We start from the raw sequence: 26,973 nt of genomic DNA on the forward strand, positions 1-26,973 counted from the left end.
GCAGCAAAAATATTTGTATCAAATGCATCAAAGGTTTATACGCTTTGCCTTTAAAATCAACGGTAGTAATTTAGCTAAATAGAATCAGATACATGTTCACATTACACAATATGAAGTTGTTTACACACAGTATCCCTACCTATTCTCAAAGTATTTTAACTCCCTCACAGTTCTTCCTCAATCATTCCTCCCTCATCAGAGAATGTGCTTACATAGGTATTTCATTTCCTAAATTAATCTTTGGCAAACCGAAACACTGATGATGTCCCTATTTTCAATGCCTTTATGTTATATAAAAAGCTTTTGACACTGACTTTCAGTAAGCCGAACATGAAGCTATTCAAATTAATTCCCCATCATGAATCAAGGAGATATTTTTTTCAAATATATGCCTGCTGAATTCAGTGTTCTAGAGTAACTCATCTGGCAAACATATTGATTTGTGAGTTATTACAAATGCAGGAATCTATTTTAATCTCAGAATAAGTGGCTGTTTTTGTAGCATTTGCTGAATCTAGACATTGATATAACAGCAACTCTGAAGTACTTTGAGAATACTTACTAAGCAATTCTTTGATTTGGTATTGTTGTGCAATAACATGCAGGTCATTCTGAAGCTCCATATCTTTACTAATTATACTCCACTTGTACAAAAGTAGCAAAACATCATTGTTTGAAAGGATATGTTCATTTATAATGAATCTGCCCATTTCTCTGAAGGCTTCAATAACCAGAGTACGGTATTCCAATACAGAACTTAATACATTGAAAAACTGAATAAACTCAACAGGATCCAAGTTGGTTCTATTTAGCAGAAGACAGGAGACAAAAATTAGGACAAAATATTTATGATTTCAACAAATAATGACTAAACTCACTGTTGATTTTATTAGACACCAAATAGTTAATCTCATTCCTGAATGAAGCAAAAGAAGAAACTTGATGGATAATTTATACATTATTGGAAAACATTACCAATATGGCATAAACACTGTATCTATATATTAATCTTATAGAAGATTAAGTATTAATATGTGACTTGGAGCTAATGACTTATCAGTTGTTACGGCTTCTGAATCTGTTGTTCCCTGGATGGGGAGGGACCAACTTTGACTCAATCCTACCAAGACCAAGCCATGGATTATTAAGGCCCGCTGCATCTGGGAATGATCAATCTTTAAACAATGCAATTTAGGGCTCATGCTCTGTAAGCAGGTGGCAGCTGTGGTCATAAAGGCAATTGTGCAACTCCAATTGGTGCACCAGTTGCATCCTTTCCTGAATCAGAAAGCCTTTCATGTCCTAGGCACCTTGTGGCTTAACTATTGCAAAGCTGATAATCTCAACTTCCATTTTTCCCCCTAGGAATGTGTACACATTGGGGGGAGGACCATAAAAGATACATTTATTTGATTGTTCAATAAGAAGTAAAATTAGATGTAACATCTCAGTTAGATAAGAATATCTGTTGGGGGGGGCTGGTCAAGATAGGTCAAAAGCCCACCTAAAACAAAGGCTCAAAAGAACACCTGTGCCTATTCAGTTTTGCTAACAGGATCCAAACTAATGTGACACAGCCTTCAGAAAAGCCTCCTAAGTCAGTAGTCATTGCCCAGAAAAAAACATTTTAGCAACGTGAGGCAGAAATTTCAAATGATACAAAGCATGAATTATGGAAGACAGGCCTGACTTCAGCAGAAAAAATTAATGGCTAGATTGGGGTAGATTATGACGACAAATATTACTCTTTGTTTACAATGAAAAAGTAATTCTTTTTGTAAAGGAAAAGTATATGCCAAAAGAGTATAACTATACAACACCTTAAAAATAGATAATAATTACCGGATGTGGTTAAGAAGTGTGAGCAGAACATGGAGAAATTCATTAATAAGCTGGATGGGAAGGAATTTCTGATTCTCTTTTAATTCCAATTGACTAGATGAATTGAGTGAAGTTTGCTTATTTCCTAAATTAGTTTTCCAGAGAGTGTGGATTAAGGAGATTACACGTATTAACAACTTGTTTTCTAGAAACCTAGAAATAAAAAAGACAAGTATTTCAGGAAAACATTTAATTTTATTACTATATGTTTTTTATATTATAAAAACTCACATTTTTAGGAACTAACAAAGTAGTTAGAACATCTGAATTCAATTTCTTTTATATAAATTTAATATTAGTTCTTACAATTTGGGTTAAAAAATATGATTCAGGGTAATACAAGATTAGTTACCAGAGTTACTTTTATACTAATTTCAATTATACAATATTACATTCTTCAAAATCTCTTAACAAATAAAATTTTGAACACATCACTTGCTTTAAGTGACGTCTGATATTTCTAAAAGAGGCAACATATTTTGAAATGAGGTTTTATTTGACCCTGAAGTACTTCTTAAGCTTTTAATAAATGTACCAAGTCATTTTTCTGACCATTATTCAGTTATATAAAAAAGTCTATGAAGAAGAAAACATGCATCTATGAAAGGAAATGTAACCTGAACCATTGTGTAAATTAATTGCACAGTCACATCCCTGCTTAGCTCAGAGACCTAAAGAGATTTCTGTGTACCTTTTCTCAACAACAGACAACAGCCAGGTTAAAAGGCTATGGTCCCTTATTAGTTCATAAGCAGCTTTAGTGATGTATGCAGCATTTTGAAGTATTTCCAGAATCTGATACTGAAAGGCAAAACAAAACAAAAAGACACTATTAATAAAAGATGATGATAAAAGGGAGTTTTCTAGCACCATGCTATAGATCAGAATAGCATCTAACGCTTTAATAATACCGTAGTGGCTCGAATACAACCCTAGTTATAAGGGTTGGAGTATTTGGAGAAATACTAATTATCATATTATCTGTGTTCATATACTATCAAACTTCCTAGGGAAAAAGAAAATAAAGTGATGTTGCTGCAGTTGTCACAGTGTTCATTAAATTTTCTACGTTGAACTTCACTTACGGAAGCAACCATACCAATTACCGTATTTTCCGGCGTATAAGACAACTGGGCGTATAAGACGACCCCCTACATTTCCTGTTAAATTATAGGGTTTGGGCTATGCTCGCCGTATAAGACTACCCCTCTTTCAACGCACACCAAATAAAAATTAAAAAACATCAGATTTGATTTTAATATGGTAATTTTAATTCAAATGCTTATGACATGCAGGTACTTAGTAGGAAAACTGTCACTTATAAACATAAGGGTGTTTATCATCAAACATGTAAACATAAAACAGTGCAAGTGGATTAAACTTTTCCTAATTCACTCTAAAGCTTTCCCAAATGGGAGATCCGCTCCAGGTTTTCCAGCCAGCCCGCCCAGTTCCTGAGTCAAATGTGTCCTTAGAGCTAAGCAGCTGCTCTGGCTGTTGCATTCCCCACCTGCCTTTCAAGTTGGGATAGACTGCAGCTGCTCTTCAACTTTAGAAGGAAAGACGCCCAGACCCAGCCTGTAAAAAATCACAGACTGTAGCTTCTTCTCCAATTGGTCCCGCTTTCCCTGCGCAGACCAAATGGGAGATCCGCTCAGGTTTTCCAGCCAGCCCTGTCCCTAAAGTTTCAGCACCCGGCGTATAAGACGACCCCTGACTTTTGAGAAAGATTTTCATGGGTTAAAAAGTCGTCTTATACGCCAGAAAATACGGTAAGAGAGAAGCCAATATAGTGCAACTAGATAGATATGTAAGAGTCTTGGATAATGAATGCTCAGGCAGACTACAATTGAAGTGTGTGTGTGTGTGTGTGTGTGTGTGTGTGTGCATGTACACACATGTGTGCCCAAACATATTGGTAAATCCATCTCAGATTAGGCTTTCTGGAAGTTTTTGTTTCCTGGACTATTTTTATGTTGTGCAGATTCTATACCTGAATACACAGTTTGCACATCATATATCAAAAAATGCAAAGGGCAATAAATGTCAGCATGTAGACTCCATATTTTCATCCAAACTAATTTTGAAGTTTCATTTAATTATATCCTTCTGCTTAAGGCAGGTTTTTGCTCCAAAGGGGCCTCCTCCAAACAGGAGTGGAAAGGAGGCAACCTTACAAATTTGCTTTTTTTCTCCCGCTGGCTTCTCTTCACTATCTTCCACAGCATTTCACAGAATGACAGCCCTCTGCAGCAGCAGAGTTTAAAATCTATACCAGACTTAAAAATCTAACTAACTGCAACAACATTTGGTAAGTCTCTATATTTTTTCCTTCAAATGTTACATTTATTACAGAATGTATAGGAGAGCTTCCAATTTACAGTGACAGACTCAGATTGACATCTTGGCATAAGAGTGTAAATGGCATTCCTGCTCTAAATGAAATGAAAACCATTTTATTTTTAGAAGAGTTTTACCTGTGTTGCTTCATCACACAAGGGGCTCTGGAAGAAGGACAGAATGACATGGAAAATTCTTTGATAATCATACAGCTGATAGCAGTTTTTATCTCTGAGACCTTCTCCAATAATAGCTAGAACCCATTCACGTTCCATTTTGTGCTAGAAAACAAAGAAAACACATAAAGCATCAAGGAATCAAGCAAAATTACATTATTATTCTTTCAGTCCAGATAACAGATGTGCTTCAAAAAGGAGACTAAAAAAAATAGAAATCCTTAAACCATATAACCTAAATTCCAGATCTACTACCGTGTTTCCTTGAAAATAAGACCTATTCCGAAAATAAACCCTAGCTTGATTTTTACGTCTGCGCCTAATATAAGCCTTATCCCCCAAATAAGCCCTGGTTAAGAGTCTGTACAGTTGGCCGCCCGCCCATTCCGTCTAGTTGTTCATGGTGCCACCAAGAGGTGAGACAAGGTAGACTGGGGAGGGGGTGGAGCTGCCCCACGCGCCCTGCACCCGCTTACCTCAGGGCCCACATAGCCTGGCCTCCCATGCCCCAACACCTGCCTCACCTCGCAGCAGCGGCACTAACAGCGCATCCAGCAGGAGCCTGCATGGCTGCTGCTGGCCCACTTCTTCTGCGGCTGCTTGCTGCCGCTTGCGTGCGCTGCCCCCAGACTCTGTTTTGCCAGCAGACACCTTCAGGAAAGGGCTCTGAGGCCAGAATGGAGCCCCAAGTTGACACGCATGTCATCCCCCCTGGCCTTTGTTTCGCCAGTAGAGGCCTTCAGGAGGAAAGGGCTCTGGAGCCCAGAACAGAGCCCTGGGTTGGCTCCTTTGTTGCCCCCCTGGCCTCCATTTTGATAGCAGAGGCGGCGAGCAGCCACAGAAGAAATGGCTGGCAGCGGCCACACAGGTGCCTGCTGGACAGGAATGTTGGTGCTGTGAGGCAAGACAGTGGAAAAAACATTCCCTGAAAATAAGACCTAATGCCTCTTTCGGAGGCAAAGAAAATATAAGACCAGGTCTTATTTTTGGGGAAACATGGTACCAGGTATTTTTTCACTTACAATTTAATGATTTTATCTAATTTTAACTCTTTCTTTGAATCAGCACATTCAACTAAATAAATATTAGCAACCCATAATGCCTAAAGTCTTTCATAAAAATTCTGCCTCTGTGGTGAAATAAACCTATTTTCTCTCAGAAGGTTTACCTTTGGTTGCATGTGGATATAAAACAATATTACACATTTTTCTTATCTCAAATAAACATGCACAAGTTGCAAAGGTTTTCAGGTTGAGACTTTCTGGAGAACATGTTTAAAATGGCAATAGAACAGCAAGAAAGTAGTTGAATGATAACATCTAAGCAACGTAGCAGAAGAAGATGAAAAAAGATAGCTGGACATCTCCACATGAGTCTCTTTACCTCTGAATCAAAACTATAGAAAAGTTGAAAAAATCCTGGCACTTTTCTCAAATCCAAATACTGGTGGGATAGAAGAAATCTGTTCAACTTTGTGTACATATGTTCCTCTGTAAAAACAACACAAAATTGAATATTACAGCAAGAAAAAACTGCCCAGTTTCACATTAATTACAAAGCACATTATAGAATTTTATGTTGTATTATCTTAACAATGAAAATTTCTTCATGCATAAAAAAATCTGAAACATCACAGGTATCAACTGTAATTTTCATTTTCTTAATTTGATTTGATGTATATATACTTTACATAGAATTAACTTCCTTGTATTTTCCTTTCCACTACTATCCTTTCTCCAATGCAGCCATTATCACAGATATCTCAAATAGAGAACGGCCATTTGTTCCACATTTGTCTGTGAATTTTAAACATTTCCATTATTTTTATGGAATGGGAAAATTACAGACAAAAACTCTATCAAGTTCCATCATACCTGGCTTCAGTATTTGCTGGGCAACTCTAGATATATAGAGTGTTAAAGGGAAAGTAAATTTGAGGTTTGGTTGTTTTATTCCATTTTGTACAACGTCCATAAGATACAGCAACTACAAAAAAGAGGAAAAAGAAAAACAACTGGAAAAAGATATTTAAAAATTCCATTTAGGAACATTTAATTGCACCCACAAAACTATTTTTCATAGAATATTTATTTTTCTTTAGAGCTGCTGCAAATAAATTGTTATTCATCATAACCCCTAACATACTCCTTGAAATCAGAGCATCTGAAGATCGACACGGATGCATAACAAAATAGAAATACTATTATAAAAAACTTATTTAAAAATTGCATAAAGAATATTCATCCCAATTTGGATTCGGTCATCTGTTGATTCATACACAACCTCAAATTTCAAGAAGACAGATAAACTACAAAGTACTCTAAAACATTTACCTATTTGACAGAGGGAAAAATAAGCATTCTAAGTCATGATTCGAGATTTGATTTAATTTAAAAAATTAACAACCCAGGTAGTCTATTGACCCCATATAAATGACTGGAATAGACTGGATTTCATTTCAATCCACAAAATTTGTCTTACTGTTAAGTGGTACAAAGGTCAACTCATCTCTACCTGTTTCTGCTCTCGAAACCGAGCTGCTTCCAGATGTGTGCGAAAAGAACTCAGGACATGGTAGGCCGCTGCACGCATGTTACTGTCATAGCTGCTAAGGGCAGCCACTGTCAAGCCCAATGCATTGACTTCAACAAACTTATGACATGCCACAACACACTCTACACAGCAAGGAGAAAAGAAATTGCATTTTTAACGGGAAGGTCTTTCGAAATAATTCAAGAAAATAACATCTGAACGCTCAGATTAAAATCACAGCAAGCACCAACAGAATTAATAACAGTCTCATTAGAAAAACAGTCTTCTCTGTTGCCCTCTTCCTGTATAAAGTTGAACCCACTGAACTGCCTGAATATCCTCTTCACACAAAAGAATCCCTACTGCATCCTATCTAATGGATTCTATATTCTGGTGTGTGTGTGTGTGTGTGTGTGTGTGTATGTGTATGTGTATATATATATATATATATATATATATATATATATATATATATACCATTTTTTTCTCCCTTTTATCAAAATGCATATTCATAGCCACTAAAACAGATTTGTTATCTCTTACTACACTTTTCTGTGTATCCTGTGGTAATTACCGTAGTTTCCGGCGTATAAGACGACTTTTTAACCTATGAAAATCTTCTCAAAAGTCAGGGGTCGTCTTATACGCCGGGTGCTGAAACTTTAGGGACAGGGCTGGCTGGAAAACCTGGAGCGGATCTCCCATTTAGTCTGTGCAGGGAAAGCGGGACCAATTGGAGAAGAAGCTGCAGTCTGTGATTTTTTACAGGCTGGGGTCTGGGCGTCTTTCCTTCTAAAGTTGAAGAGCAGCTGTAGTCTATCCCAACTTGAAAGGCAGGTGGGGAATGCCGCAGCCATAGCAGCTGCTTAGCTCTAAGGACACATTTGACTCAGGAACTGGGCGGGCTGGCTGGAAAACCTGGAGCGGATCTCCCATTTGGTCTTTTTTTTTAATCCCATTTATATCCCGCCCTTCTCCAAAGACTCAGGGAGGCTTACAATTTAAAGCACAAATCAATGTGCTTAGCAATAGCCTTCATTCTATATATATGCCTGCTTATTAGAGCTTTCACCCCCCCCCCACAAGCAGCATTATTACAAAGTCAGCTTATTGCTCCCAACAATCTGAGTCCTCATTTTACCTACCTCGGAAGCATGGAAGGCTGAGTCAACCTTGAGCCTGGTGGGATGCGAACCTGCACTAATTGCAGGCAGCTGGTGTTACTTAAGGCTCTGCGCAGCGAAAACTTTAGAGTGAATTAGGAAAAGTGAAAAAGTGAATTAGGAAAATATGAAACCGTTGCTGGAATTGGGTATGTGTAGTTTAACGAAGAGAAGGGTGAGGGGTGACATGATAGCAGTGATCCAATATCTCAGGGGCTGCCACAAAGAAGAGGGAGCCAAGCTATTCTCCAAAGCACCTGAAAGCAGGACAAGAAGCAATGGATGGAAACTAGTCAAGGAGAGAAGCAACCTAGAACTAAGGAGAAACTTCCTGACAGTTAGAACAATTAACCAGTGGAACAACCTGCCTCCAGAAGTGGTGAATGCTCCAACACTGGAAGTTTTTAAGAAGAGACTGGACAGCCATTTGTCTGAAATGGTATAGGGTTTCCTGCCTTAGCAGGGGGTTGGACTAGATGACCTCCAAGGTCCCTTCCAACTTCTTCTTCTTCTTCTTCTTCTTGTTATTGTTATTATTAAGTTTAATCCACTTGCACTGTTTTATGTTTACATGTTTGATGACAAACAGCCTTATGTTTATAAGTGACAGTTTTCCTACTAAGTACCTGCATGTCATAAGCATTTGAATTAAAATTACCATATTAAAATCAAATCTGATGTTTTTTAAATTTTATTTGGTGTGCGTTGGAAGAGGGGTAGTCTTATACGGCGAGTATAGCCCAAACCCTATAATTTAACAGGAAATGTAGGGGGTCGTCTTATACGCCCAGTCGTCTTATACGCCGGAAAATACGGTAGCATTTTGGGGGGAAAGGGTTTGTATTTTTATTCGATCAGTTCACATATGTTTGTGGAGCAGTGAGTCCAATGAAAACACTACAATGCTGAGGACAGAGCCAGAATGAAAAGTGGCTCTAGTTAATTCCCCCATCCAGTTCCATTTTATGAAAAGTCACATTCTATCAAGGATAAAAGACCTTGCTTTTTATGCGCAAGGCCAAGGTGAATTTTCTGAAGATTAATCTGAAAATAGGTCTAGGACATACAAAGAAACGTGTACAAAACCCCTGACCTTGCCAACTAGACTCAGTTGCTAACGTAGCTTTAATTTATGTTGGACACACAGCTTATTTACCAAACCTTGGAAAGAGGGCTGCTACGCAAACAATTGCTGATAACAATAATCAGTACTAGAAACTGCCATGTCTTTCTTTTTTAAATAATATGGGTTAAAATAGTGAGAATTATTAAAACATTTGCCTCACAGTGCTCTTATAACACCACGCAAAAAGAAACATATGTCCTTTAGCCCACATGTATATGCAGGATAAGAGGTGGTATTAAGGCATGTGGGACAATGGGATCTTCAGTCTGAACAGCATAGAGAAGAGGCAAAAAAAGAAAAATAGAGAATGTAAATAAGGAAATAGTAAGTCACCAAAGAAAACAAAATATCATTCTATTTAAGGAAAAGGTAGCCTCGTATGTATTTCTCCATACATCTAATGAACTTTTTTCCCCAGATTGAGAGCTACCCTTCATACACACAGAATTATTCTCCAAAAGGCAGCTTGGGACTGGAACAACAACAACAACAAAAGATAAAACTGAAAGGCAAATGAAATTATATTTGAATTGTTAAGTATAATTATAATGCTGATGCTCCCTAAATTTCTTATCTCTTAAATCTCATTTCTTTATCTCTTTTCTATGATCACAAAACAATTGTCCTTTTAGGGCTTTCGGGATGAAATACAGGTTCAGCACCCAATATCACCGTCCTCTTCTGCCCCACTTGCTCTCTGCTGAAAATCAGCTAGTGGCTCTGAACGGATGCTTTTTAAAAAAAAAAAAAAGTTAAGGTAGCTCCATTCATTCTGCGTTACATTATTTAAAAAATATTGTTGAAAACCCCAAAGTGCCATTTTTCTTAAAGCATTAAGAAACATAACCACCCCCCTTAGAGAATAAATCTGAAAGAGGCATTTCAAAAAAAAAGTCCAAATCAAGCTACAAAATCAAATTCACACTGACCAAGAAGAGGGTTGTTTAATTCACCAGGTTTTCTGGTAGATGTCCCTAAGATCTTGTGAAAGATCCCCTGTCTTAAGACCTCACACATTTAGAACTGATTTTTCTGTGTGTGAAAAACAGCGTTTATAGTATCTTCCCCAACATACAAGCTCTCTCAACTCTTGGAACAGCCAGTCAGACAGTTGCTGGCCCAGACTGGGAAAGAAGACGGGTCCAAAGGTTCGGATTGTATCGAATGCTTCCAGACAATGCAAGACAATCACTTCATATACCTGGTCTTAATAATTCACTGAACAGCTGGAGAAGAAAACAAGGATCGTAGAGATCTTCAAAACCCAAATCACTTTTGTTTTCGCTCTGGAAGATATGTTCTTTCTAAAATGAAAAACATTAAAAGAATGCATGCCTGCATTTCAACTTGCTTCTTGGTTGCTTTTTTCCAGAATGTATTATACAAACACTGAAACACACACACACACTCAGAATTGGGCCCAAAATTTCAGTTGCTGAGCGAAGCGATACTATGCTATACATTCACTCAACAACTGCAATTCTTGATATCCCAGTGGAAGTTGTTAGGCAACCATGTGGGTCATTATGCAGAGCGCCAGGGAGAGACCTCAGGCCTCCTGGATGGGGTGGGGCAAGGAAAGGGCTTGGGCCTCCCACCACACCTAGGAGGCTAGGGCCCTCTGCCTGCCCCACCAGGGAGAATAATGATGAGAATGATGGGGTTTGTTAACTTTTTCACCAGATTTGAAGTCCGTTTCTCCAGCGCACCAAGGAATTTCCTCTCTGGGGAAAGAAAGCATTGTGAAAGGCAAAAAACGCTGGTATTTTTTGCCATGTCTGAGGTCCATTTCTCTCCCTGCACAGAAGGGAGGGGGAATTCCTCAGTGCTCATAGGCAGAGATGGTGAACCTTTTAGAGACCAAGTGCCCCAACTGCAAGCCAAAACCCACTTACGTATCGTCCGGTGCTGGGTGGGCGTGGCCCATTGGGTGGGCGTGGCTGCGGTGGTAATGGCAGACTGGGTGGGACTAAAAAGTTCAATCCATCACTTCCAACTTTGCAAGATCTTTTGTTTCCCGCGAGAAGTTGAAATTGATTGAACTTTTTTTTTTTTGCACACAGCGGCGGAGGCCTAAACTGAAAAGGCTTTATAAAACCCAGCTGAAGACCTAGGACTGGGGTGACGGCGCGCATGCCCACAGAGAGGGCTTTGTGTGCCACCTGTGGCATGCGTGCCATAGGTTCACCACCACAGCTCATAGGGAATCCAATGCCTCTCCTCCCACCTGCAACCTTCCTTGCTGGCTTCCCCATTAAGTTTCTGGGGAAGCTGGGAGAGAGGAGTGCAAATTGTGATCACATGATCACAGGGCACTTAGCAACTGGTTGTAAATGATAACAGGTTGCTAAGTGCCTGAAATGTGGTCATGTGATTGAGTGGAGCCCTACACAATGTTTTATGACAGTAGAAGTGCTTTACGGGTCACAGAGCACCCATTTCAAGGATATCATGACTGTAAATGGTTGTTAAATGACCAATTGTAAGTTGAGGACTATCTGTAAACTTAGAAATTACTACTACATGTTGGCTTGACTTTCACCTCCGGGGAAAGAAGACATCGATGCTGGGGGAAGTGGAGTATGGTCCTCATCATTAGTTCTCGATCCAGCAGGCACATAATTTCTTGCATGCTTGGTTGTTGCCATAGTGACTTCCCCAAACTTTTGCATGTTTTATGATGCTCCACAGCAGCCGGACCCCAAAGCAATATTCTAGAATTATACCAGGAGAAAAGCATGTATTTTTAGGTTGTACTTGAAGAGAAGATAGCAATCAAAAAATTAATCTGACTTATTAACGGTAAAATAAGGTTAGACTTTGATTTCGCTTCTTACAAGAATGTGTTTCCTTTCCCTTCCTAAGTCATTTCAAACAAAATTGCACCATTATGAAATGACATTTAACTCCATTCTGTTTGTTTTGGTAAACTGCAGAGATGGTCACAGTGAATCATCTTTATAAAGTATTGACTTCTGCAAAGTGTGTCAAAGCAGGCGGCTTCTTTTCATAGCCACAATGTTATTTTTAATTAATCAAATAAAAATAAAAAATGGAACCCAAACTGTTGCCTTCAAGATGTGCTTCTTCAATGATTCAGAATAAATATGTCCAAGACAGGTGAGATATTCTAACGGTATTTCTAGCTATCACTAATATTGCTTGTCCAGGTGCAAGATGATCCAGATATTTAAGTGCTACCGTTATATTCTTGACCACCTTGTAGGAAGGAGAGATGACAAGCATCTGTCCTAGAACTCTATCCCTTGTGAGAAGAATATTTCATAACAGCGTTTCTTGATCATTGAAGTAAATGGGAGAATGCTCAGAATGATCAGAATAAAAGATGGTCCCGGAATTTACCAGTTCACTAAGTTTATACTGAAACCCACAGCCAAATACCAATATCTAAAGGCCTGCAAAGCAAAGAAAAAGCAAACTGCCACTTTCCTAACAAATAAAACAACTTATTATCTTATCTGTCCTTGCACATATATGGTAGGTAAGGGAGGTCCCATTCTGCATTTCTGCTGCTTCTAGTTGTAAGAAGATGGCAGCACTTAGATAATTCATACTACTTATTATACTTGGAGTTAGTGGCCACAGCCAGTTATGGCAGCAGCAAATAATTTAAGGGGAGTTTGTAGACATAGGGACTCCATTCTGGTGTCACACTATTCAAAGATTGTATAAATATTTCTTGATTTTTGAATAGTGTAGTAGGGAAGACTTCATTCCAAAAACTAACAGGTGAAGCCAGGCATTAAATAAAATTACTGAATTAAGATCAGACTCATTACGTATTTAAATAATTTTCCTATTTTGCCACACTAAAATTATTGTTTGATAACAATGTTTTGAAGGCTTCTGAGAGACATAATTTTTTGAGGGCCTCTTGTGGCCTATAGTTTTAGGCTATATATCATGTTGCTTGCTTGATTTTGGCTTATTATGCACTGTAAACCCAAGCTTTGCACTTTGTGTATAGTTTATATTTATATAAACTATTTCCTATGAATAATTTATATCTTAATCTATTTTATGAACCCAAAATATGTGGTTTATTCAACCAATTCCAGTTAAGCAAACCATAGCAAAATAAGGCTGACAAGATGTGTGCATTTTTCACCTATTACAATGACCAAGATGAATATAAACAAACCTGAAGTCAAGAAGGCTTAGACCATTATTTTCATATATTTTAAGCAGAAACAATATCTTCTGATCTAAAAACATGAAAGACAATGTAAAAATGACATATACCTAGAGGAAACCAACATTCCTAAGAACATCATCATATAACATTTGCATCTCTATCGCTAGACATAGATGTGTGCACATCCCATTCTCTCCATTTCAGGCACTCCGTACATGCAGGTATCTCACTGAAGGCTTAAGTGAAAACTAGCATCTTTGACTCAATATTGTCATTCTCAGCTTTCAGCTTTTATATCCTATCATCATCTTGAATGCTAGTATTTTATGGAAACATCCATCATCTAGTAACAGTGAAAGTGGCTTTAATATCGTTGTGAGTCCACCTGAAGTCCCTGAACACCTATCACAAGGTGTATTCAATATCCTCCAGGCTCAGTCCACCCCATCCAATCATCAAGCCCCCATCCAGTCATCACTACTGCTACGTCTTGAGCAGCATGGCCTTCTTTTCTCAAAGTTTTGCTCAGTGTTAGTTTAAAAATGCAGAACAAAAAAAATGAAAGTTTCATTCAACCCTCTAAAGACAAAAAATCTTTTAAAATTAATTTCTGACTGTTTTCTTGATTAAGAACTACAATTAAATGGTTTCAGTCAAATATGGCACAATCAATACCCCCCCTTCTCTTCTACATTGTTTTTTTTGTTAATAAACATCACTCTTAACAGAAAGTTTGCTCACCTGAAACACTCAGTGTTGCACCATATGCTCCAAGCAGCGCAGCAAAATGGTTACTTTCACAAATTGCAGGGCAGAGTTTCACGAGAGTCAACAGGAGGCTCACTAACGCCTCTGAAAACAAAAAGGAAAGATATTTTGCTCTTTCCCTTCCACCATGCTATTTGAATTTATTTATTTTTTGCAAGACTTAATGTAATCATGCTGCACAATAAGCTGACCAGCCAAGATCTTCTGGGATAAATAAAGCATCACAATAGCACCACACTAATTTTCTGCAGAGTTCCCATTCATATGAGTTAAGCTACATACAGAACTTTCTAGTGTCTTAAAACCGGAAACCTATAGATGCATTTCCAACTAGATGCTGGCAGGATGACCTGGGAATTGTAGCCCAAGACATCTGAAGGGCAACAGGTTGGTGAGGTCTACACTAGAATAGTGTTTGTTGGTACAAACACTATAGACCAATAATTATTTACAATAATCCCACATGCATACCTTTTTTTTAAAGTTCAACATAAATTTAATTTATTCAGGACCCTCTGGGAAAATGATCTTGAAACAATGGTGAAAATAATTTGCTAGGAAATCAACTGCTTTTATGAAGAAAAAGTATTTCTCACATACAGGGCAAAAGGCACTATATAACCATATATAATTCTTCCTTTTTTTGAAGTTCACTGACAAGTTGAGCATTATCATAATTTATTAAACTTGTATGCCGCCTGTATGAGTCTATAAATTATCTCGAAAGAAAGTGAGAGTACTTGATAGATGCCAAAATATGTCAGTGGGCAGTGAACAGGATATACAGAAAAATGGTTTGCAGGTATATAAATCATACACAGACACCAAAGAAAATGGAGAGGGAGAGAGACCTCTTAGATGAGCATTCGTGTCACTGCCTTCTTGTGGTCTCAGCATTGTGGACAAAAACAGGGAATGCTGCGTGATCATCATGTAAAGCACTTCAGGTTTGGTTAATCTCTGTCTAAACGAGATTTCTTTCTGGTATAATATATTTATAGCTGTATTCAGAGTTTTCAGGAAAGTTTGGTCTTTATAACGATACCTGCATGACAATTAAAAAGACATGACGTCAAACATCAGACTGTTCTGCTAACAAGCTTGTTCAAGAAAAAAAAAGAGTTATATACAGAACCAGGAGTTGATCTGCTTGCTGACACTATTTTAGAGTCTGTAGTAAACAATGACTGCAATTTTAGAAAGAATAGATTGTATCTCCCTGCCCATGCTAACCAGTGGATAATCAGAGCTGCCTTCACCTCCTCCTGTAAGCAATTTTTCCTGAACTTGGATTTTTAGTTGCATACTGGACTTCCTAGTAGGTTGGATCAGAAAAAAATCAAAACTATTTAAATTATCTTTACATTTAATTAAAATTAAATATACTTAATATAATCAGAAGTTGTCATTTAGTGATCACAATTGAGAGTTATGTGAGTTCACTCAAGTTGTTGAGTGAAAAGGTCACTAAGTAAATTTGCAATTGTGCTTAAAACCGTTGTTCTTTCTTTACAGACTTCCGAAGGTCATAAATGCAAGGACTGGTCATAGTTTCTTCTTCATCACTGTTTTAACTGTGCACATTTGCTAAATAAACAAGGACTATCCATTGAATCATTTCATGATTATGCTTGTCTGTCACATTAACAATGACAATTTAGTAGTATTTTTGTAGATCTGTAGAGCAGGGCTTTTCAACCTTTTCACCCATTGTACCATTTTTAGGATATGGCAACATCCGAGTGCCACCTGTCGCCTAGCAAGGTGTCAAAAACTTGATGACAAAAAAAAGGAAAAAAGTGATGAAGTACAGGTAGTCCTCGACTTATAACAGTTTGCTTAGTGACTGTTCAGTTACAATGGCACTGAAAAAAGTGCCCCCCAAGCCACAGCCGAGCAAGACAACTGACTGCCCGCCCGGCAGCGCTCTTCCTCCTGTCTGAGGTTTTCATTGATATGAGCATTTTTGTTGAGGATTGGCAGCGGGGGTGGGGTGGGGTGGGGTGGGTGTTTGGTTTTTATTCCCCCTGTCTGCTGGGTGGTTGCAGCAGGTTTTGGTCACTTTACATGACCCTGGGACACTGTGACGGTCATAAATATGAATCAGTTGCCAAGCATCTGAATGTAAATCACAAGACCCTGGAGATGCTGCAACATTCCAGCTGATCGGCGCTTCTTCTGGGCTCAGCAGATGTGCCGGGATCAGCGCCGAACTCCAGCTGGAGCCTGGCGCTGATCCTGGCGCTTTCGCTGAGCCCTGACAGCCCTGCAGCTCCAGCTATCTCTTGCTCAGGCTTGTGCGGTGCTGCCACCGGTTCAGCTCATTCCCCTCCCCCGCTACCACTTTTTCTAGGATGGTCGCGTACCACCTGCCAGGTGCCAATGTACCACAGGTGGTACCCGTACCACTGGTTGAAAAGCCCTGCTGTAGAGGCTGTATCCAAGGGTTTCTGGGGCTCCGATTATTCCAGATTGTCTGTTTCAGCTTTAAAGGATAATAACGTGGTATATTAGGTTTTGTTTCTTACATTAAAAAAAAATCCATAAACAGGAAGCAATTTTGCATTCAGGCAGTTGCGATACTTCATAGAAATCAATACCAATACATCCCAATGGCCATTTCTACAAATATTTAATCTCATATTCACATTACTACAAAGTGACGAATTTTAGTGGAACCTGTACTTTTTTCAGGTTGATTGAATTAGTGCAATCTAGTTCTTCATCCTATGGCTGAAGAATTAGGAAACAGTAGAATTCTCTACATGCATATAATCTGTGCGGTAATTATTCTAAATACCCAGAGAGGGAGAGAGAATTCAGTAAAATAGCTTGCATAATCAAAAACACTTCATTTGTGTGGAAGTAGGGAGCATTTAGTACATTAAAGCACTGCGCTCTCAGAATTTTTCCAGCTTGGCTATCTGAAAAAAAAAGGCATCATTGCTATAAACATAAATACCGGTATGCTTACTTTAGGCCCAGCTTCACAAAACTATTCCAACTGTCTGGAACCACTTCAGTTACTGAATTCTGGATAAACAAGAAATAGTAATATATCACACACTGCAATATAATAAAGCTTTCAGGACTTGTTTTCTGATTGGCCTGAACTAGAGAGATCATTCAAAAGGAGGCCTCTGCACACTATGTACAGAGTAGCCCCATTCCTTTCTTCATAAATTCAACGCAGCAAACTGACCAACAGTAAAGATTTTGGCACCATACTTTTTTTTAAAAAAAGGTGTGGATTGGCTCCTATGAGCCAATGTGTCATTTAAAATAAAGTTTCGTGTGAATTGAATCTCCTTCCATGATTACAAATTTTAATATGGAAAGTACTGCTATAGAGAATTTTAATGTTGTATGAAGGAGTTTGTAAACAATGTTAACTATAATAGCAAATTTCTATTTGCTATTTATTTCTATCTTTTTCAAATCTCACATTTTCATAATGCTATCAAATCAAACTTCTGAACAGTTGCTTCTTAACAGAAACGTATGAAAGGTTAGAAGGTTAGTGAATACTAAAAGTATAGTACTTTTTCCTTGAAACAGAATGCACAGCTATAGAGGAAATTAGTAACATTTAGAAACCTGGTCTGGAGTAACCATTGGGTGGGTCCATGCTCTTCAAAATTCTAGCAAAATTGAAAAACTAGCATTTACAATTATTTGTATACCTATGGCCCTATCAATGGATATACACTCCCTAATGAAAAAAAGCCCCTGGAATATATTGCCTCTTTCAGCATCTTTTTATGTCTGATACTCCACCATTTTTTAATCAACTAATGTACAAATGAGTGGAAAAACCCAGTCCTCACCAATAAGGTTTCTAGCTTCAAAAGCATGGTATTCTCCACTTCTGAATGTGTTTCTTGCTCTTGGCTACCACTGAAGGACAGGATTAACCACTTCATACAGGTAAGTAGTAGATGTTTCCTCCATGAATGCAGTTTTTCTGCAGAGGTCTCCAGAGCTCTTGATACAGCGTCAGCAATTATCCACCTGGAGAGGGTTGAAAAGAATAACAGAGCAGAGGCAATGTCTTAATTTCAATTTTCCGCATATTCTCAACCTTCCCTCGTTATACAAGCTCAACATAACTACAGGTAGTCCTCAACTTACAACCACAATTGAGTCCAAAATTTCCATTGCTAAGCGAGTAGAAGGCTGCAACGTAGATTGGGCCACGTGAGGGGGAAAAGTGGGCTTAGTTTCTCTAACTATTACATATCTACGTTAAACTTTATGGTTTTCATCCACACTTCACTTCAAAATGTTGTTGTTAGCTGCAAAGCCGTGTCCGACCCATCGCGAGCCCATGGACAACGTTCCTCCAGGCCTTCCTGCCCTCTACCATCTTCTGGAGTCCATTTAAGCTCACGCCTCCTGCTTCAGTGACTCCATCCAGCCACCTCATTCTCTGTCGTCCCCTTCTTCTCTTGCCCTCAATCTTTCCCAGCATTAGGCTCTTCTCCAGTGAGTCCTTCCTTCTCATTAGGTGGCCAAAGTATTTGAGTTTCAACTTCAGGATCTGGCCTTCTAAAGAGCAGTCAGGGTTGATCTCCTCTAGGACCGACCGGTTTGATCACCTTGCAGTCCAAAATACTTCAAAATACCAGACTACAAAAAGAGGACTCTGAAAGTCTACTCTTGTTTTAAAATCAAAATAAATACTAAATGGCTCACATGTACAATTCTTTCACAGGTAAAATTAATGTACGCTTACTGTTCGTGATTTCCAAGTCTCTGAAGAGTTAGAGTTAATTTTTCAGTTAGATCAGTGAAGGCCTCCGTATCAGCTGGTGGCAATAACTTGGAAAGAACGTGATATTCCACAGCAGGTGGTTGTGATGAATCCACTTTCAAAAGATTATTCAGCAGTTCTGGCCATAAAGCTTCTCTCAAGACAGACTTAACAGCTGAAAACAATGTACAAAGTCAAAGTATAAAGGAACAAGTCAACATTTCCAAAATTCAGGGGATTACGTATGCACCAGGGCCCACAGTAACAAACTTAAATCCTCGGAAGAGCTTCTTAAATATAGACTCGACCGAAGAATAGGATTTCCAGCCAAGACAGAACTGTTTCTGGAGAAATGCTTATCTGCTTGGAAAGAAGGTCCACACGCCACCACACAAAAAAGCCAACAGAGTAAGTAAGATCTAGATAAATGCTTCTTGCATCATTTATCCTAGGCAATATTATAGAAGCACAAATCTGCCTGGCAGACGGTTTCAAAGCAAGAAATGCAGAATAAAACGTTCAAAAAAAAATAAAGGCATTCATAACATGGTTAGTGTTAACAATCAGCTGGCACGATTACCTTTTGACAAGGGTTGGAAATGTTGCTTCTCTTGACAGTCCAAATACACATTGGCAAGGGGCATAAAAAGGGCTGCATTCGTTTTTAGAAATTTGCTGGTACTACTCTTCAGGCACCAAAGCTCAAAATGTAGCCGATGAGTGTGAGAGTGCTGAATCAATAAAGCCACAATAGAAAGGGAAATTTCTGTTGAACGCTTAAGGCACAAAAGCTGCACCTCAGTGTCAACTGCCTGGGCAAAGACAGGTTCTTTCTGCATCACACACATAAAGGCCTTTTCCAACTCTCCAGTGATAGATGCAGACAACAGAATACTCATTCCTTGAACGTGCTCTCTTGAAAAAAATGAGTCTCCGTTCAGGGAACCTCTCTGGTGCCCATCTGTGAGCAGCTGCACCAAAGTTTGTCCATAAACGTTCAGACAAATTTCTTTTCCAGATGAAACGTCCGATTTTGAAGTAGCCAGGTTGGCCTTGCAAAGCTGCAGCATGATTTCTTTCAGTTGGTCCATATTCATATAAATATGCAGTTCTTGTAAAGCCTCCACCTGCAGAGATTTGGGGGGAGATGTTCTGCATCCTCCTTTTGTACCAGCATGCAGCTCTTCCAAAACAGTTTTTGTGATGGCTTCAAAATACTTGCAAAGTATATTTAGCTGACCCCTAGGCTGTAATAATGGGCAACTCATTTTCAACAAGTCAAGAATGCTGCAATTTAGATGACTTGAAAGCAGTTTTACTTTAACTGGATTAAGACTGTGCGGAGGAAGGGAATGTTGTTCTATAGCCAGGAACCAATTTTCCAGTATAGGGTGTTTGAAGACCAAAGAAAGCATCTCTTCCATGATCTACAATAGAAACGACTGCAATAAGAGACTTTGTCTAATAATAAGATCTGTACTGCATTAGATGCCCTTCAACATTGTTCTTGCTAACTAGTTCTCTGAGAAAATTCACTTACTCAGTAAGAAAGCGACAACATTCTCTAATATAATCAAGAATGGGATCTGAAAGTTTACACCCGATAGTACATTCAACCTGAGTAATATAGATCAAACTGAAAAAGAATATTTCTCGAAAGATTTTCAATGAAAAATGGAGGAAAAATAGTTCCACAAAAGAAGAACTACTTTTAAACAGTAATTGTTTTACAACAAAACCCACTTCCAAGGGAGGTGCTCTTCGCTGGATATGTTGAAATGGAAACTAAACAGTTGTCAAGGATAATTTAATCTGGATTTCTGGACTGAGATGGGGGTTGACACAATGGCTTATATGTCCCCTATCATTCTATGATTATAAAAAACTACTTCTGGTATCTCACCATATATTGACCAACAATAAGCAGTGTATATAAACAGTTTCATTCTTACTGGAATTCATTATAATCAACTTAGATCTTATATGGCAGATTTTTTTTTCCTCACTGTACTCAGGATATAGTTACCGTACTCATGACTCATTTTAAGCAAAAAAACAACAACCCAAAAACCTCTCATGGATTTTGTCCGTGTAAATGCACAGTGTCCACACAGAAAAATTAGCACCTTTTCATTCTCAGAGTCTTGAATCAAAATTTCTTCTTCCATAAAAAGTTCAGGTTCAATCTGGGTATTTTTCTGTTCAGGCTGACCACGCAACTCTGTGTCATCGCCTTTGCGCAACAAGCTCTTCAACAAATCCATGTAGAGAGTAACAAGGGAAAGGCCACAATTTTTGCCCAACTGTTGGAAAAATGATAGACATTTTTAAGTGAAGAAAAAAAAGGGGGGGGGGGATTGAGAACAAAACACCCCGATTGTATATTTTATCGAAGGGACATTATCATATATAGGCTTCATTTATTTGTTTTGCAAATCCATGCAACGTACTTTATACCTCTATACAACACTGTAATCAATGCTTAGAAGTGGACACTACTATAAGTATGCATCTTGGAAGCCTGAATCAAGAGATTATATGTATTTTTTAGCTACATACAGTACACCTGTTTCAGAAAATGCATGGTTGCTGCCATCTAAAGTTGAGATGGTCTTTAATGAAAGGGACTGTAAATAACTATTAAAGTTGCTTTCAAAGAAACAGGAAAAAAATAATAGCTCACACTGCCGAAGTTCTCCACGCTAGTTTTTAGGTACAGAAGAACGTGTTTTAAAGCCAATGAGAACTGCTGAGGCTGGAGTTGGGAAATAGCTTCATTTAGCTTTGTTTGAATATCCTCTTCCAGTAAAGCAGCACCACCCTTCTGATAGCTATTCTTTAACAAGGTGAAAAAGGAGGAATCTGATGACCACACCTCATCCACACTCTTGTTCCTGTCTTGCTGGAACTGAGAAAGAACAGAAGAAGACACAATTACATATATGTAAAGGAAACAGTGTGCACTCCAACACCTTTCGCCTAAACAGAAGAAGCTTGGAAGAGCTAAACTGCCTGCAGGAGGCTTTTGAAATTAGGCAAAGAAATCCACAAAATGGAAGGCTTTTATCAAATGACAAAAGCGCCATTGAAATACAAACTCACCTGTCTGGGGTTCCCCCCCCGCCCCCTTCAGTCATGTCCAATGTCTGGAGACTGCCAGAAGAAGTCCATGCAGTTTTCTTGGCAAAGTTTTTTTTAGAACTGGTTTGCCATTGCCTCATTTCTAGGGTTGAGAGAATGTGACTGGCTCAAGGTCACCAACCTGGGCAGGACTAGAATTCTAGCCTGATGCCTTCACCACTATACCAAACTGGTTCTTTAAAACTTGTGTACACACATGCAGTATCACAAACCATACACCAAAGGAATGGAGGTGATAAATTGCCTCATCTTTTACCACTCCCTCTAAATCGCCCTGAAATTAAGGTCAAGGTTATGTGCCAGACTCTGTTTTGGATTAACTTTTCAGAAATATTTGTTTTCCAATTACCGTATATACTTGAGTATAAGCCGAATTTTTCAGCCCACTTTTTGGGCTGAAAAATTCCACTTCGGCTTATACTCCAGTCAACAAAAAAACTTACCGAGGACTTGTGCGCGGCCGAGGTTTTGGTGCTTCCGGGATCGCGCGCACCTCTCCCAAGCCACCGCCGTCCGAGACCTGCCGAAGTTTGGGGAGGTTTGGGGAGGTGCGCGCGCACCTCCCCAAACCTCCCCAAACGTCGGCAGGTCTCCGTTCCTCCGCGCCCTGCCTGCCTGCTTCTTTCCGCAGCGGAAAGAAGCAGGCAGGCAGGGCGCGGAGGAACGGAGACCTGCCGACGTTTGGGGAGGTTTGGGCGCCTCCCCAAACCTCCCCAAACGTTGGCAGGTCTCCGTTCCTCCTGCCGACGTTTGGGGAGGTTTGGGCGCCTCCCCAAACCTCCCCAAACGTCGGCAGGTCTCCGTTCCTCCTGCCGACGTTTGGGGAGGTTTGGGCAGGAGAAACGGAGACCTGCCGACGTTTGGGGAGGTTTGGGGAGGCGCCCAAACCTCCCCAAACGTCGGCAGGTCTGCGCGGAGGAACGGAGACCTGGGGAGGTTTGGGGAGGCGCCCAAACCTCCCCAAACGTCGGCAGGTCTGCGCGGAGGAACGGAGACCTGGGGAGGTTTGGGGAGGCGCCCAAACCTCCCCAAACGTCGGCAGGAGGAACGGAGACCTGGGGAGGTTTGGGGAGGCGCCCAAACCTCCCCAAACGTCGGCAGGTCTCCGCGGAGGAACGGAGACCTGGGGAGGTTTGGGGAGGCGCCCAAACCTCCCCAAACGTCGGCAGGAGGAACGGAGACCTGCCGTTTGGGGAGGTTTGGGGAGGCGCCCAAACCTCCCCAAACGTCGGCAGGTCTGCGCGGAGGAACGGAGACCTGGGGAGGTTTGGGGAGGCGCCCAAACCTCCCCAAACGTCGGCAGGAGGAACGGAGACCTGGGGAGGTTTGGGGAGGTGCCCAAACCTCCCCAAACGTCGGCAGGAGGAACGGAGACCTGGGGAGGTTTGGGGAGGCGCCCAAACCTCCCCAAACGTCGGCAGGAGGAACGGAGACCTGGGGAGGTTTGGGGAGGCGCCCAAACCTCCCCAAACGTCGGCAGGTCTGCGCAGAGGAACGGAGACCTGGGGAGGTTTGGGGAGGTGCCCAAACCTCCCCAAACGTCGGCAGGAGGAACGGAGACCTGCCGACGTTTGGGGAGGTTTGGGGAGGCGCCCAAACCTCCCCAAACGTCGGCAGGTCTGCGCGGAGGAACGGAGACCTGGGGAGGTTTGGGGAGGCGCCCAAACCTCCCCAAACATCGGCAGGAGGAACGGAGACCTGCCGACGTTTGGGGAGGTTTGGGGAGGCGCCCAAACCTCCCCAAACGTCGGCAGGTCTGCGCGGAGGAACGGAGACCTGCCGACGTTTGGGGAGGTTTGGGGAGGCGCCCAAACCTCCCCAAACGTCGGCAGGTCTGCGCGGAGGAACGGAGACCTGCCGACGTTTGGGGAGGTTTGGGGAGGTGCGCGCGCACCTCCCCAAACCTCCCCAAACTTCGGCAGGTCTCCGGACGGCGGCGGCTTGGGAGAGGTGCGCGCGATCCTGGAAGCACCGAAGCCTCGGCCGCGCGCAAGTCCTCGGTAAGCTCCGGGCGGTCACTTGCTTCGCGTCTCCTGAGGGAAGGGGGGGCGACTGGAGCGGGCGTGTTTCCTCGCCTGCTGGGCGCCGCGATTTGCCCGGGGAACGCGTGGGCCCCGAATGGCAGCGTGGAGCGAGGAAGCGGACAGCCAGGGCTTCCCCGAGAGCCGCGGCCACACAGGGTATTCCTGTGTATTCAGGCTTGCAAAATGGCGGATCGAGCCTCTGCTGGCGGCAGAGGCTTGCAGAGCGCGGATCCAGCCTCCGCCGGCGGCGGAGGCTTGCAGAGCGCGGATCGGCTTATACTCGAGTCAACAACTTTTCCCAGTTTTTGGGGGTGAAATTGGGGGTCTCGGCTTATACTCGAGTCGGCTTATACTCAAGTATATATGGTAGCTTTTAAAGGAATTGTGTGCTCTTACATCAACATCTGTAACAAAACACATTTTGTTGTACCAATAGAGGAGAATATTGTAGCTCTGGATTGAAATGTGAAGTGCTTGGTGCTCTCTTATTTTAATGATGTGCATTGATGATGTTACCTAGTTTGGTAATGAAACGTCTGAAAGAAAACAACCACGCTCAGAGAGCACCAAGTACCTCACATTTTTGTTTTATACTACACAAGTTTGAGTATTATTTTGCTAGGAAAATCAGGTATGAAAAACAAATCAAAATAATCTAAAAGCAATTCCATGGATAGGAAGAATTGTTTACTGAAAAAAACAGGGCTGATTTAGCCTGTTTTTCCTGCTACCAGAGTTAAATGAGCTCAGCTATAATAATAATTTTGAAAAAAAAATATCGGACATCCATCCACTTTTCATCATGCAGTTCCACTGTGCCATTGCTTGGTGATTAAAAAAAATGCATCAAAAAAGAGCCAGCTAACAAATGCCTGGATTTCAAATTGTATAACTAAATGAATGAAGAGCATGCTTTCCTATGTATAATTCCTCTATGTGTTATAATCTTAACTAACACTAAATTACGTATACATTTTGGCTTGCTTACCAAAGCTTCCTTAGCTTGTTGTGGTATCCAAAGATTATAGTAATAGATGAACTGACAAAGCTGAACACTGACAGACTGGAGTTCTTTATCATAGTGTTGAAACGTCAGGCAAAGGGCTAAAGGATCTCGTTGAGAATGCAGGAGGTCAGTAAACACAGCAATGAGATATTCCACAATGCTTTCTTCTATAAAGACAAAACAACAACTGTAACAAAACTAAGATTAAACTCTTGTGGTTTCTGGAATTGAAGTCTTCAAAGCCTCATTCAGAAAGCACCTTCAGCAAACCTCTATCAGGAAGGTTAAAAATTGCATGATTATCTATAGAAAAAAGCATAACGTTTAGTTTTCACAATAAAAATCAAACACCTTCTTGATTTTGATTGTGCAAATTGAACATTGTTTTTTTTGCTACTTATACAAGTTTCCCGATTAAGTGTGCTACTACAAGAATTTTTAATATGTTAAAACTGCATTTCATGAGAAAGCTGATTACCACTATTTTTGTGGGAAAAGCAGGATAGAAATTACAGAAAGAAGCAAAAATACCTCTTGCATTTTCATCAAGTAACTTATTTCTTGCTTCTAAAGAAGCTGGGACGATTGCACTGAACGGAAACGTGTTCACAACCATGTCTTCACTTAAAGTACATCCAATTTCTTCATTTAAACTTCCACCATCTTCCACAAGGACATCCATCATATCCAGAACATCTAGTTTAGTAAGGAAAATATTTACATAAAAATATATTTGTACGAGGTAAGCAGCAAAGGAGGAAACCATCTAAGGAATGAGATTCCAATCATTAATTTTATAGAAAAAAAGTAACATGTAGTATTAGAATATTCTATAGGAATATGGAATCTACATAGTTATCTTACCATTTTTAAAATTAAAATTATAAATTATGTTTATATTTTAATCGAATATGGCAAGCAGTGACTAACAATTAACATTTCAAATTTTATTTAACAATTACATATTTTATAGTAGCATACAATATTTATTTTATTATTTATGAAGAAAATTAAGAATATATATTTTAAAATTTCTATTGTAAAACAAAGCAGTTGGTATTGACTGAAACTTCAGGGAAACTCACATTTGAAATCAAGTTTATTGAGATCCATCTGATCCACTAATTTAAATGAAAATGTATTCTAATTTATCCTACTTTGCTTTGGCCAAATCCAATGCATGTTAGCTCCCATTGGTGCAAAAACAATGCAACAGGAAAAAGAGCATTTTATGATTCTTCATTAAGTGTCATGTGGAAACCTGATTATGGTTGCTTACCAAAGTTTGGAAGAAGCCTTGTAAAAATAAATGCCTGGGATCTATGTTGCCAAAGGCTAGCTAATGCACAAATATCCTTTTTTAATCCAGAAAATCCTACAAATCTGGATCAGTAATTGCTCAGAAGCATGAAAATGAAACTAAAACAATCTTTAGTTCCTAATACATATGCAGTGTATTAGTTAATGGCTTTAATTTTATGCAAGACTGGTCTCTTTTTAAAATCTTGCTTTTTTGTAAATTTCCAAGAATATTAGTGCTAGATTAATAGAATGACTTTGAAAAAATCAGGTATACCATCAATATGAGAAATAGGTACGCTGATATTATCAACATCTTGTTTAAATAAGTTGATCTGAAGAATGCTTGCTTCTTGAACAAAGTCAGCCGCTTTATCCGTATATGGATAAGGGTTGGTTACCACTTTGAGCAAGACCTAGAAAAGGGAACAAGTATGTATTAAAAGTGCTTAAACACAGGATTAATAGAAAATAATGCATTTGAAGTCAGAGTATTATAGAGAATAAATTCTTTAATCCTGTAAAGGAGAAATAGGATGTTTTTTCTGTAACAAAAAAATAAAATCTCCCATTTTTTAAAGATATTGCAGTAGCATTATGTGTTGGAT

General features: G+C 39.9%; 1 protein-coding gene across 1 annotated transcript in view; it reads right to left on the reverse strand.

Annotated features, from left to right (window-relative positions):
- URB1 (URB1 ribosome biogenesis homolog) overlaps positions 1 to 26,973 on the reverse strand; it is a gene marked incomplete at its 3' end in the record, with an annotated part of 56,645 nt that overhangs the window by 2,748 nt on the left and 26,924 nt on the right. Inside the window, exons 17-37 of the mRNA XM_081326323.1 lie at positions 26,643 to 26,781; positions 25,598 to 25,762; positions 25,049 to 25,233; positions 21,579 to 21,803; positions 21,022 to 21,198; positions 19,476 to 20,322; positions 18,878 to 19,070; positions 17,970 to 18,153; positions 17,117 to 17,175; positions 14,994 to 15,187; positions 14,116 to 14,226; positions 13,381 to 13,444; positions 11,761 to 11,932; positions 10,420 to 10,522; positions 6,912 to 7,072; positions 6,272 to 6,383; positions 5,781 to 5,887; positions 4,359 to 4,502; positions 2,573 to 2,682; positions 1,843 to 2,034; positions 563 to 804 (exon numbers count right to left, since the gene is read on the reverse strand). Of these exons, the coding sequence (XP_081182449.1) occupies positions 563 to 804; positions 1,843 to 2,034; positions 2,573 to 2,682; positions 4,359 to 4,502; positions 5,781 to 5,887; positions 6,272 to 6,383; positions 6,912 to 7,072; positions 10,420 to 10,522; positions 11,761 to 11,932; positions 13,381 to 13,444; positions 14,116 to 14,226; positions 14,994 to 15,187; positions 17,117 to 17,175; positions 17,970 to 18,153; positions 18,878 to 19,070; positions 19,476 to 20,322; positions 21,022 to 21,198; positions 21,579 to 21,803; positions 25,049 to 25,233; positions 25,598 to 25,762; positions 26,643 to 26,781 (3,886 nt within the window). The remainder of the gene's footprint in view (positions 1 to 562; positions 805 to 1,842; positions 2,035 to 2,572; positions 2,683 to 4,358; positions 4,503 to 5,780; positions 5,888 to 6,271; positions 6,384 to 6,911; positions 7,073 to 10,419; positions 10,523 to 11,760; positions 11,933 to 13,380; positions 13,445 to 14,115; positions 14,227 to 14,993; positions 15,188 to 17,116; positions 17,176 to 17,969; positions 18,154 to 18,877; positions 19,071 to 19,475; positions 20,323 to 21,021; positions 21,199 to 21,578; positions 21,804 to 25,048; positions 25,234 to 25,597; positions 25,763 to 26,642; positions 26,782 to 26,973) is intronic.

The sequence above is a fragment of the Vipera berus genome, assembly GCF_964194415.1.
Source record: "Vipera berus genome assembly, chromosome: 4".
NCBI classification, from domain to species: domain Eukaryota; kingdom Metazoa; phylum Chordata; class Lepidosauria; order Squamata; family Viperidae; genus Vipera; species Vipera berus.